This window comes from Petromyzon marinus, unplaced genomic scaffold (assembly GCF_048934315.1).
Source record: "Petromyzon marinus isolate PM22_M1 ecotype Great Lakes invasive population unplaced genomic scaffold, UKy_Petmar_22M1.pri1.0 PM_Scaffold_112, whole genome shotgun sequence".
NCBI classification, from domain to species: Eukaryota; Metazoa; Chordata; class Hyperoartia; order Petromyzontiformes; family Petromyzontidae; genus Petromyzon; species Petromyzon marinus.
Genome location: NW_027423072.1, coordinates 70,629 through 84,240, shown reverse-complemented (window position 1 = coordinate 84,240; position 13,612 = coordinate 70,629). Strand labels below are relative to the sequence as shown.

The 13,612-nt window shown below is 48.9% G+C and overlaps 1 protein-coding gene across 7 annotated transcripts in view; it reads left to right on the top strand.

The window, feature by feature from the left end:
• Positions 1 to 13,612, top strand: part of LOC142922591 (proline dehydrogenase 1, mitochondrial-like) — a 91,805-nt gene that overhangs the window by 31,745 nt on the left and 46,448 nt on the right. For all 7 annotated transcript variants that reach the window (XM_076063404.1, XM_076063402.1, XM_076063403.1 and 4 more), the window contains 2 exons: positions 1,795 to 1,859; positions 9,886 to 10,002. In XM_076063404.1, the coding sequence (XP_075919519.1) occupies positions 1,795 to 1,859; positions 9,886 to 10,002 (182 nt within the window). The remainder of the gene's footprint in view (positions 1 to 1,794; positions 1,860 to 9,885; positions 10,003 to 13,612) is intronic.

Sequence of the window (13,612 nt, the reverse complement as noted above, 5' to 3'; positions counted from 1 at the left end):
GATTATCACCACCACGGCCACCATCATTGCCACCGTGACCATCATCGACATCAACAACAACCGTCGCCGCCGTTCACCGCTAAGTGGCCTTGACGTCATTACAGCACTTGAGCCAGGCTGATGTTGATGGTGGTGGTGATGGTGGTGGTGGTGATGATGGTGGTGGTGTTGATGGTGGTGATGATGGTGGTGGTGTTGATTGTGGTGATGATGATGATGATGATGGTGGTGTTGGTGTTGATGATGATGATGGTGACGGTGGTGATGATGTTGATGGTGGTGTTGTTTTTGGTGTTGGTGGTGTTGATGGTATTGATGGTGGTGATGGTGGTGGTGATGTTGATGGTGTTGATGTTGGTGATGGTGTTGATGGTGGCGATGGTGGTGATGTTGGTGATGTTGATGTTGGTGATGTTGATGGTGGTGATGTTGATGGTGGTGATGGTGGTGATGGTGGTGGTGATGTTGTTGGTGGTGGTGATGGTGATGATGATGTTGATGGTGGTGATGTTGGTGATGGTGGTGGTGATGTTGTTGGTGGTGATGGTGGTGATGATGATGTTGGTGATGTTGATTATGCTGATGTTGATGATGGTGGTGATGTTGATGGTGTTGATGTTGATGATGATGGTGGTGATGTTGATGTTGATGATGTTGCAGCTGACGCGTCTGGTGATGGTGGTGATGATGATGATGATGATGCTGGTGATGATGATGATGTTGATGGTGTTGCAGCTGATGCGACTGGTGATGATGTTGATGGTGGTGATGGTGATGATGATGTTGATGATGATGATGATGGTGATGTTGATGATGATGCTGGTGATGATGATGGTGTTGATGTTGCAGCTGACTCGACTGGTGATGATGATGATGTTGTTGATGTTGCAGCTGATGCGTCTGGTGATGATGGTGATGATGATGATGCTGGTGATGATGATGTTGATGGTGTTGATGTTGCAGCTGACGCGTCTGGTGGTGATGGTGATGTTGATGTTGATGATGCTGGTGATGGTGATGATGTTGTTGATGTTGTTGATGTTGCAGCTGACGTGACTGGTGATGGTGGTGATGTTGATGTTGATGATGCTGGTGATGGTGATGATGTTGTTGATGTTGTTGATGTTGCAGCTGACGTGACTGGTGATGGTGGTGATGTTGATGATGCTGGTGATGGTGATGATGTTGTTGATGTTGTTGATGTTGCAGCTGACGTGACTGGTGATGGTGGTGATGTTGATGTTGATGATGCTGGTGATGGTGATGATGTTGTTGAAGATGATGGTGTTGATGTTGCAGCTGATGCGTCTGGTGATGGTTTTGATGATGATGATGGTGATGATGATGATGATGCTGGTGTTGATGTTGCAGCTGATTCGTCTGGTGATGGTTTTGATGATGATGATGTTGTTGTTGATGATGATGATGCTGGTGTTGATGTTGCAGCTGATTCGTCTGGTGATGGTTTTGATGATGATGATGTTGTTGTTGATGATGATGCTGGTGTTGATGTTGCAGCTGATTCGTCTGGTGATGATGGTGATGGTGTTGATGATGTTGATGGTGATGATGTTGTTGTTGATGTTGATGATGATGCTGATGGTGGTGTTGATGTTGCAGCTGATTCGTCTGGTGATGATGGTGATGGTGTTGATGATGTTGATGGTGATGATGGTGTTGATGATGATGATGATGTTGGTGATGATGATGGTGGTGGTGTTGATGTTGCAGCTGATTCGTCTGGTGATGGTTTTGATGATGATGATGTTGTTGTTGATGTCGTTGATGTTGCAGCTGATTCGTCTGGTGATGGTTTTGCTGCCATCAAATTGACGGCTCTGGGACGCCCTCAGTTCCTGGTGAGCTCCTACAGCAGCAGCCTCCTCCACTACTCAACCATCAGCAGCATCATCAGCAGCAGCACCATCATCATCATCAGCACCATCATCATCATCAGCACCATCATCATCATCAGCACCATCATCAGCATCATCAGCACCACCAGCAGCAGCAGCACCACCACCATCATCAGCAGCACCACCATCATCATCAGCACCATCACCATCATCACCACCACCATCATCAGCACTACCATCATCAGCAGCACCGCCATCATCAGCACCACCATCACCATCATCACCACCACCATCATCACCACCACCATCATCAGCACCACCACCACCATCATCACCACCACCATCATCAGCACCACCATCATCAGCACCACCACCATCATCAGCAGCACCATCATCATCATCAGCACCATCATCAGCATCATCAGCACCACCAGCAGCAGCAGCACCACCACCATCATCATCATCAGCAGCACCACCATCATCATCAGCACCATCACCATCATCACCACCACCATCATCAGCACTACCATCATCAGCAGCACCGCCATCATCAGCACTACCATCATCATGATCAGCGACACCATCATCAGCAGCACCGCCATCATCAGCACCACCATCACCATCATCACCACCACCATCATCACCACCACCATCATCAGCACCACCACCATCATCAGCACCACCACCATCATCAGCAGCACCATCATCATCAGCGACACCATCACCATCTCGGTCTGTCCCGTGACCTCCTGCCAGCAGAGAGAATGTGACACCGCGCGTGGCCTCAACGTGCACCTAGCCTGGCACAAGCGCCGGTTACGTAACTGTTTTCATGTTGTGCGTGGTGAGCGGTGGTGCAGAGGTTAGTGATGTCACGGCCACCAGCACCTCCCCTAGGTCGACTCGGCCTCAAATTAGTACCTGGTGTGGTGGTGTAGTAAACATCACCATCCTGGGGGAGAGACAAAGGCGGCCGGGCGTGGTGGTGGTGGTGCTGCTGGTCACCTGACCCCTCTGTGTGTGTGTAGCCGCAGTGCCGGTAGCCTTCATAGACGCTGCTGCTACTCGCTACTACTAACAGCACTTGCCCCTACAGCCCTGCTAGAGGCTACCTGGGGGAGCTTTGTCTGTGTGTGGTGTGTGTAGTACATAGACACTGCTGCTGCTACTCGCTACTACTAACAGCACTTGCCCCTACAGCCCTGCTAGAGGCTACCTGGGGGAGCTTTGTCTGTGTGTGGTGTGTGTAGTACATAGACACTGCTGCTGCTACTCGCTACTAGCAGCACTTGCCCCTACAGCCCTGTTAGAGGCTACCTGGGGGAGCTTTGTCTCTGTGTGTGTATCACATCTGCTGCTACTCGCTACTACTAACAGCACTTGCCCCTACAGCCCTGCTAGAGGCTACCTTGGGGATCTTTGTGTATGCATCATAGGTACTGCTACTCGCTACTAGCAGGACTTGCCCCTCCAGCCCTGCTAGAGGCTACCTGGGGGAGCTTTGTCTGTGTGTGTGGGAGTGTCTATCCGCGTGTGTCTATTTTCACTTCTCGGTCTGAGTCATTCACCCACCCACCCACCCCACCGCTCGTCAGCACAGAAATTAACGCCCGTGGCAAACGCCCTTCAATTGGGCCAATCGGCCAAAGGGGGGCACACGTACTAACACACACACAGACACGCATACACACACACAGACACACACAGACACACACGCACACACACAGACACACACACGCACACACACACAGACACACACGCAACAACAACAACCGCCATTCGCCACTAAGTGGCGGTGACGTCACCACGACGCTTGTGCCAGGCTATGTGCACCCTGAGGCCACGTGAAGTGTCGAACGCCCGCTGGCAGGAGGTCACGGGGCAGACCCAGCAGGTGCCACGGGTCGACTGACTAAGATGACTGGCTGGTGCACCACCTGTGCCCCCTACTGTGCCAACCTGCTGTGCTTTAGCCACCCGGCGCTCCGCTCGTTGCTCTGAGCGTCGCTCCTCCGCCCTCCGTTGTTGTTGTTGGAGGGCACTGACACACTGCCACACACACACTGACACACACACTGACACACACACTGACACACACACACTGACACACACACTGACACACACACACTGACACACACACACTGACACACACACTGACACTGACACACTGCCACACACACTGACACACACACTGACACACACACACTGACACACACACACTGACACACACACACTGACACACACACACTGACACACTGCCACACACACTGACACACACACTGACACACACACACTGACACACACACACGTACACACACACACTGACACACACTGACACACACTGACACTGACACACACGTAAAACACACACTCGCTCATTTACGTAAACATACTCACACGTAAACATACACACACTCACACTCACGTAAACACACACTCACGTAAACACACACTCACACACTCACGTAAACACACACTCACACACTCACGTAAACTCACACTCACGTAAACACACACTCACACACACTCACGTAAACACACACACTCACGTAAACACACACTCACACACTCACGTAAACACACACACTCACGTAAACACACACTCACACACTCACGTAAACACACACACTCACGTAAACACACACACTCACGTAAACACACTCACTCACGTAAACACACACTCACGTAAACACACACTCACGTAAACACACACTCACACACTCACGTAAACACACACACTCACGTAAACACACTCACTCACGTAAACACACACACACACACTCACGTAAACACACACTCACGTAAACACACACTCACGTAAACACACACTCACACACTCACGTAAACACACACACTCACGTAAACACACTCACTCACGTAAACACACACACACACACTCACGTAAACACACACTCACGTAAACACACACTCACGTAAACACACACTCACACACTCACGTAAACACACACACTCACGTAAACACACACACTCACGTAAACACACTCACACTCACGTAAACACACACTCACGTAAACACACTCACGTAAACACACACTCACGTAAACACACACTCACACACTCACACACTCACGTAAACACACACTCACGTAAACACACACACACACTCACACACTCACGTAAACACACACTCACACACTCACGTAAACACACACTCACGTAAACACACACACACACTCACACACTCACGTAAACACACACTCACACACTCACGTAAACACACACTCACGTAAACACACACTCACACACTCACGTAAACACACACTCACACACTCACGTAAACACACACTCACACACTCACGTAAACACACACTCACACACTCACGTAAACACACACTCACGTAAACACACACACACTCACACACTCACGTAAACACACACACACACACTCACGTAAACACACACTCACACACTCACGTAAACACACACTCACACACTCACGTAAACACACACTCACGTAAACACACACACACTCACACACTCACGTAAACACACACTCACACACTCACGTAAACACACACTCACACACTCACGTAAACACACACTCACACACTCACGTAAACACACACTCACACACTCACGTAAATACACACTCACACACTCACGTAAACACACACTCACACACTCACACACGCCCGGCCGCTTTTGTCTCCCTAGTGGCAATGTTTTTTTTACACATCACCCCGCGTACTCATTTGAGGCCGAGATGACCTAGGGGAGGCCCAGGAACGGTTCAGATTGTCGCTGTCACTGGTGTTGGCCGTGAGCAGGAATAGATCTGGGGTGACTCGGGTTCACATCACAGGGCAACGCGTTAACCGCTATGCTAATTCACTCACTCCCACAGTCACAAACATGTTACCCACTCGCCCATCCACCCACCCACTCGCCCATCCACCCACTCCACCCACTCGCACCCACCCACCCATCTACCCATTCACTCCCACAGTCACAAACATGTCACCCACTCGCCCATCTACCCACCCACTCGCCCATCCACCCACTCTACCCACTCGCACCCACCCACCCATCTACCCATTCACAGCCACCCACCCATCTGCCCACTCACTCGCCCATCCACCCACTCCACCCACTCACACCCACCCATCTGCCCACTCACCCCACTCATCCACCCACTCACTCACCCATCCACCTGCTAAATCACCTACCCACCCACCCACTCAACCACCCACCTACCCATCCACTCAACCACCCACCTACCCACCCACTCAACCACCCACCCACTCAACCACCCACCTACCCACCCACTCAACCATCCACCTACCCACCCACTCAACCACCCACCTACCCACCCACCCACTCAACCACCCACCTACCCATCCACTCAACCACCCACCTACCCACCCACTCACCCACCCACTCAACCACCCACCTACCCACCCACCTACCCACCTACCCACCCATTCAACCACCCATCTACCCACCCACTCGCTCATCCACCCACTCCACCCACTCACACCCACCCACCCATCTACCCATTCACAGCCACCCACCCATCTGCCCACTCACTCGCCCATCCACCCACTCCACCCACTCACACCCACCCATCTACCCATTCACAGCCACCCACCCATCTGCCCACTCACCCCACTCATCCACCCACTCACTCACCCATCCACCTGCTAATTCACCTACCAACCCACCCACTCAACCACCCACCTACCCATCCACTCAACCACCCACCTACCCACCCACTCAACCACCCACCTACTCAACCACCCACCTACCCACCCACTCAACCATCCACCTACCCACCCACTCAACCACCCACCTACCCACCCACCCACTCAACCACCCACCTACCCATCCACTCAACCACCCACCTACCCACCCACTCACCCACCCACTCAACCACCCACCTACCCACCCGCCTACCCACCTACCCACCCATTCAACCACCCATCTACCCACCCACTCGCCCACCCACCCATCTACCCATTCACAGCCACCCACCCATCTGCCCACTCACCCCACTCACCCACCCACCCACTCACCCATCCACCTACTAATTCACCTACCCACCCACCCACCTACCCACCCACCCACCCACCTACCCACCCACTCAACCACCCACCTACCCACCCACTCAACCACCCACCTACCCACCCACCTACCTACCCACCCATTCAACCACCCATCTACCCACCCATTCAACCACCCACCTACCCACCCACTCAACCACCCATCTACCCACCCACTCGTCCACCCACTCAACCACCCACCTACCCACCCACCTACCCACCCATTCAACCACCCACCTACCCACCCACTCGCCCATCCACCCACTCGCACCCACCCACCCATCTACCCATTCACACCCACCCATCTGCCCACTCACCCCACTCACCCACCCACCCACTCACCCATCCACCTACTAATTCACCTACCCACCCACTCAACCACCCACCTACCCACCCACTCAACCACCCACCTACCCACCCACCTACCCACCCACCTACCCACCCATTCAACCACCCATCTACCCACCCATTCAACCACCCATCTACCCACCCACTCAACCATCCATCTACCCACCCACTCGTCCACCTACCTACCCACCCACTCAACCACCCACATACCCACCCACCTACCCACCCACCCACTCAACTACCCACCTACCTACCCACTCAACCACCCACCTACCCACCCACTCGTCCACCTACCTACCCACCTACCCACCCACTCGTCCGCCTACTCAACCCACCAAACACCCCACCCCACTCACCCACCCGGTTACCCACCCAGCCGCCCACTCTTGAGAATCTGGCTGGCTTTACTGTATGGGAAAGGTGGCGTAAATCTCTCCCTTCTCCCTCCCCCATCTCTCCCCCACCTCTCTCCCCCTTCTGTAGTTTGCTAAGAGTCGCCATTTCTCAAACTCTTGACAGGTGATGGTGCCCACTCGCGTTGAGAACGATAACAATGGGCCCATGTGTCGCCAGAAACAAATATTGTACAGGGGCTACTCCTGTACGTACGGACGGTCGACTTACGAACTTTAAGAGATACGAACAAACCTGTCACTTGCAGCCCGTTCAGACCGAGAGTCGTAAGTTCAGCTGCCCCGCGCAATAGATGGCGGTGGTGGCGTCTACATCTGTAGAAGGTGAAGAACCAGTGGCGTTTACAGAACGTGAAGAACCAGTGGCGTCTACATCTACAGAACGTGAAGAACCAGTGGCGTCTACATCTGTAGAACGTGAAGAACCAGTGGCGTCTACAGAACGTGAAGAACCAGTGGCATCTACATCTGTAGAACGTGAACAACCAGTGGCATCTACATCTACAGAACATGAAGAACCAGTGGCATCTACATCTGCAGAACGTGAAGAACCAGTGGCATCTACATCTACAGAACGTGAAGAACCAGTGACATCTACATCAGCAGAACGTGAAGAACCAGTGGCATCTACATCTACAGAACGTGAAGAACCAGTGGCATCTACAGAACGTGAAGAACCAGTGGCATCTACATCTGCACAACGCGAAGAACCAGTGACATCTACATCTGCTGAACGTGAAGAACCAGTGGCGTCTACAGAACGTGAAGAACCAGTGGCGTCTACATCTACAGAACGTGAAGAACCAGTGGCATCTACATCTGCACAACGCGAAGAACCAGTGACATCTACATCTACAGAACGTGAAGAACCAGTGGCATCTACATCTACAGAACGTGAAGAACCAGTGGCATCTACGTCTGCAGAACGTTAAGAACCAGTGGCATCTACAGAATGTGAAGAACCAGTGGCGTCTACAGGAGATTATACAACTTTTAAAGCCACGTTTAGTCTGCACTCTGTAACGACGCGTTTGGAATCGACAGGAGTAAAGTTGGGAATTGCAAACGCAGATCCCAAGAACCACAGTCCGTGTGTTCTCCTACGCTGCATTGTGTTTGCATCACGTGCCAGCTAGGAACAAGCGGTTGTTGTTAATGCCTTGGGGCAAGCATCAGCAGCATCATCATCGTCATCATCATGATCATCGTCGCACAGCAGGGCGCTCTCAACGCACGCGTGCCTCAGGCTTTGTTCAGACCCCCCACCCCACTCCCACCCCCACCCACCCCACCCCACCCTCACCCCACCCACCCCACCCACCCCCACCCCCACCCACCCCCACCCCCACTCCACCCCCACCCCCACCCCACCCCCACCCCACCCCACTCCCACCCCACCCCCACCCCACCCCCACTTCACCCCACCCCCACACGCGCGCGCGCGCTCAGCGGCGATGCAGTTGGGATGCTGCTGGATACTTCCAGACGGCGTGAACCTGCACGCGCCTCAGGCCCCTTGTTCAGGGGTTCAGGCCCCGCGTTAGGCAATCGTCTCGCGGGGCTGTACCCCCGCTTGTCCCGCCTCATGGCGGCTGCTTGCCTTTACGGTCGAAACGCGACGACAGATTTTGTTTTTTTTTTCCTACCCGAGTGACTTTAGCGAAGGGATCAAAGAGGGGGGCTACGCGCTTTACCCCCCGGCTATGTATATATATTTATATTGTGACTATTGCTTATTCAAAATGGCGGATTAATCCCACTCACTCTACTCACTCATCCAGCCACTCACTCACCCACCCACTCACCCATCCACCCATCCACCCACCCACTCTCCCACCCATCCACCCACCCACTCACCCACCCACCCACTCATCCACCCACCCACCCACCCATCCACCCACCCACCCACTCGCCCACCCATCCACCCACTCACCCATCCACCCACTCACCCATCCACTCGCCCATCCACCCACTCACCCACCCACCCACTCACCCACCCACTCACCCACTAACCTACCCACCCACCCACTCACCCATCCACCCACCCACTCACCCACCCACCCACTCACCCACCCATCCACCCACCCACTCACCCACCCACCCACTCACCTACCCACTCACCCACCCACCCACCTACCCACCCACCCACCCACTCACCCAACCACCCACCCACTCACCCACCCACCCTTCCTCTCTCCCTCTCATCAGATGCAGTTCTCCGAGGTGCTGGTCAAGTGGAAGGATTTCTTCTACTCCATGGCGGAGGAGCATGGCCAAGCCACCAGCTCGGTGCTCAAGAAGCAGCTGCAGCTGCCGCAGCTGCAGGTACAGCGGCAGTAGCAGCAGTAGCAGCAGTAGTAGTAGCAGCAGTAATATCAGTAGTAGTAGTAGCAGTAATATCAGTAGTAGTAGCAGTAATATCAGTAGTAGTAGTAGCAGTAATATCAGTAGTAGTAGCAGTAATATCAGTAGTAGTAGTAGCAGTAATATCAGTAGTAGTAGCAGTAATATCAGTAGTAGTAGTAGCAGTAATATCAGTAGTAGTAGCAGCAGTAATATCAGTAGTAGTAGCAGCAGTAATATCAGTAGTAGTAGCAGTAATATCAGTAGTAGTAGTAGCAGTAATATCAGTAGTAGTAGCAGCAGTAATATCAGTAGTAGTAGTAGCAGTAATATCAGTAGTAGTAGCAGCAGTATTATCAGTAGTAGCAGTAGCAGTCATAGTAATACCAGTAGTAGTAGCAGTAATATCAGTAGTAGTAGTAGCAGTAATATCAGTAGTAGTAGCAGCAGTAATATCAGTAGTAGTAGCAGCAGTATTATCAGTAGTAGTAGTAGCAGTAGCAGTCATAGTAATACCAGTAGTAGTAGCAGTAATATCAGTAGTAGTAGTAGCAGTAATATCAGTAGTAGCAGCAGTAATATCAGTAGTAGCAGCAGTAATCAGTAGTAGTAGCAGCAGTAATCGGTAGTAGTAGCAGCAGTAATCAGTAGTAGTAGCAGCAGTAATATCAGTCGTAGTAGCAGCAGTAATATCAGCAGTAGTAGTAGTAGCAGTAATAGTAGTATCAGTAGTAGTAGTAGCAGTAATAGTAGTAGCAGTAGCAGCAGTAATTTCAGTAGTAGTAGCAGCAGTAATATCAGTAGTAGTAGCAGTAGTAGTAGCAGCAGTAATATCAGTAGTAGCAGCAGTAATATCAGTAGTAGTAGCAGTAATATCAGTAGTAGCAGTAGTAGCAGTAATAGTAGTATCAGTAGTAGTAGCAGCAGTAATATCAGTAGCAGTAATATCAGTAGTAGTAGTAGCAGCAGCAGTAATATCAGTAGCAGTAGCAGTAATATCAGTAGTATTAGTAATAGTAGTATCAGTAGTAGTAGCAGTAATAGTAGTAGCAGTAATAGTAGTATCAGTAGTAGTATCAGTAATAGTAGTATCAGTAGTAGTAGCAGTAATAGTAGTATCAGTATTAGTAGCAGTAATAGTAATATCATTAGTAGGAGCAGCAGTAATATCAGTAGTAGTAGCAGTAATAGTAGTATCAGTATTAGTAGCAGTAATAGTAGTATCAGTAGTAGTAGCAGCGGTAATATCAGTAGTAGTAGCAGCAGTAGTAGTAGTAGCAGCAGTAATATCAGTAGTAGTAGCAGCAGTAGTAGTAGCAGCAGTAGTAATATCAGTAGTAGTAGCAGCAGTAATATCAGTAGTAGTAGCAGTAATATCAGTAGTAGTAGTAGCAGTAATATCAGTAGTAGTAGCAGCAGTAATATCAGTAGTAGTAGCAGCAGTAATATCAGTAGTAGTAGCAGTAATATCAGTAGTAGTAGTAGCAGTAATATCAGTAGTAGTAGCAGCAGTAATATCAGTAGTAGTAGTAGCAGTAATATCAGTAGTAGTAGCAGCAGTATTATCAGTAGTAGCAGTAGCAGTCATAGTAATACCAGTAGTAGTAGCAGTAATATCAGTAGTAGTAGTAGCAGTAATATCAGTAGTAGTAGCAGCAGTAATATCAGTAGTAGTAGCAGCAGTATTATCAGTAGTAGTAGTAGCAGTAGCAGTCATAGTAATACCAGTAGTAGTAGCAGTAATATCAGTAGTAGTAGTAGCAGTAATATCAGTAGTAGCAGCAGTAATATCAGTAGTAGCAGCAGTAATCAGTAGTAGTAGCAGCAGTAATCGGTAGTAGTAGCAGCAGTAATCAGTAGTAGTAGCAGCAGTAATATCAGTCGTAGTAGCAGCAGTAATATCAGCAGTAGTAGTAGTAGCAGTAATAGTAGTATCAGTAGTAGTAGTAGCAGTAATAGTAGTAGCAGTAGCAGCAGTAATTTCAGTAGTAGTAGCAGCAGTAATATCAGTAGTAGTAGCAGTAGTAGTAGCAGCAGTAATATCAGTAGTAGCAGCAGTAATATCAGTAGTAGTAGCAGTAATATCAGTAGTAGCAGTAGTAGCAGTAATAGTAGTATCAGTAGTAGTAGCAGCAGTAATATCAGTAGCAGTAATATCAGTAGTAGTAGTAGCAGCAGCAGTAATATCAGTAGCAGTAGCAGTAATATCAGTAGTATTAGTAATAGTAGTATCAGTAGTAGTAGCAGTAATAGTAGTAGCAGTAATAGTAGTATCAGTAGTAGTATCAGTAATAGTAGTATCAGTAGTAGTAGCAGTAATAGTAGTATCAGTATTAGTAGCAGTAATAGTAATATCATTAGTAGGAGCAGCAGTAATATCAGTAGTAGTAGCAGTAATAGTAGTATCAGTATTAGTAGCAGTAATAGTAGTATCAGTAGTAGTAGCAGCGGTAATATCAGTAGTAGTAGCAGCAGTAATATCAGTAGTAGTAGCAGTAATATCAGTAGCAGTAGCAGCAGTAATATCAGTAGTAGTAGCAGCAGTAATATCAGTAGTAGTAGCAGCAGTAATATCAGTAGTAGTAGCAGCAGTAATATCAGTAGTAGTAGCAGTAATATCAGTAGTAGTAGCAGTAATATCAGTAGTAGCAGTAGTAGCAGTAATAGTAGTATCAGTAGTAGTAGCAGCAGTAATATCAGTAGCAGTAATATCAGTAGTAGTAGTAGCAGCAGCAGTAATATCAGTAGCAGTAGCAGTAATATCAGTAGTATTAGTAGTAGTATCAGTAGTAGTAGCAGTAATAGTAGTATCAGTAGTAGTATCAGTAATAGTAGTATCAGTAGTAGTAGCAGTAATAGTAGTATCAGTATTAGTAGCAGTAATAGTAATATCATTAGTAGGAGCAGCAGTAATATCAGTAGTAGTAGCAGTAATAGTAGTATCAGTATTAGTAGCAGTAATAGTATCAGTAGTAGTAGCAGCGGTAATATCAGTAGTAGTAGCAGCAGTAATATCAGTAGTAGTAGCAGTAATATCAGTAGCAGTAGCAGCAGTAATATCAGTAGTAGTAGCAGCAGTAATATCAGTAGTAGTAGCAGCAGTAATATCAGTAGTAGTAGCAGCAGTAATATCAGTAGTAGTAGCAGTAATATCAGTAGTAGTAGTAGCAGTAATATCAGTAGTAGTAGCAGCAGTAATATCAGTAGTAGTAGCAGCAGTATTATCAGTAGTAGTAGCAGCAGTATTATCAGTAGTAGTAGCAGTAATATCAGTAGTAGTAGCAGCAGTAATATCAGTAGTAGTAGCAGCAGTATTATCAGTAGTAGTAGCAGCAGTAATATCAGTAGTAGTAGTAGCAGTAATATCAGTAGTAGTAGCAGCAGTAATATCAGTAGTAGTAGCAGCAGTAATATCAGTAGTAGTAGCAGCAGTAATATCAGTAGTAGTAGCAGCAGTATTATCAGTAGTAGTAGCAGTAATATCAGTAGCAGCAGTAATATCAGTAGTAGTAGCAGCAGTAATATCAGTAGTAGTAGTAGCAGTAATATCAGTAGCAGTAGCAGCAGTAATATCAGTAGTAGTAGCAGCAGT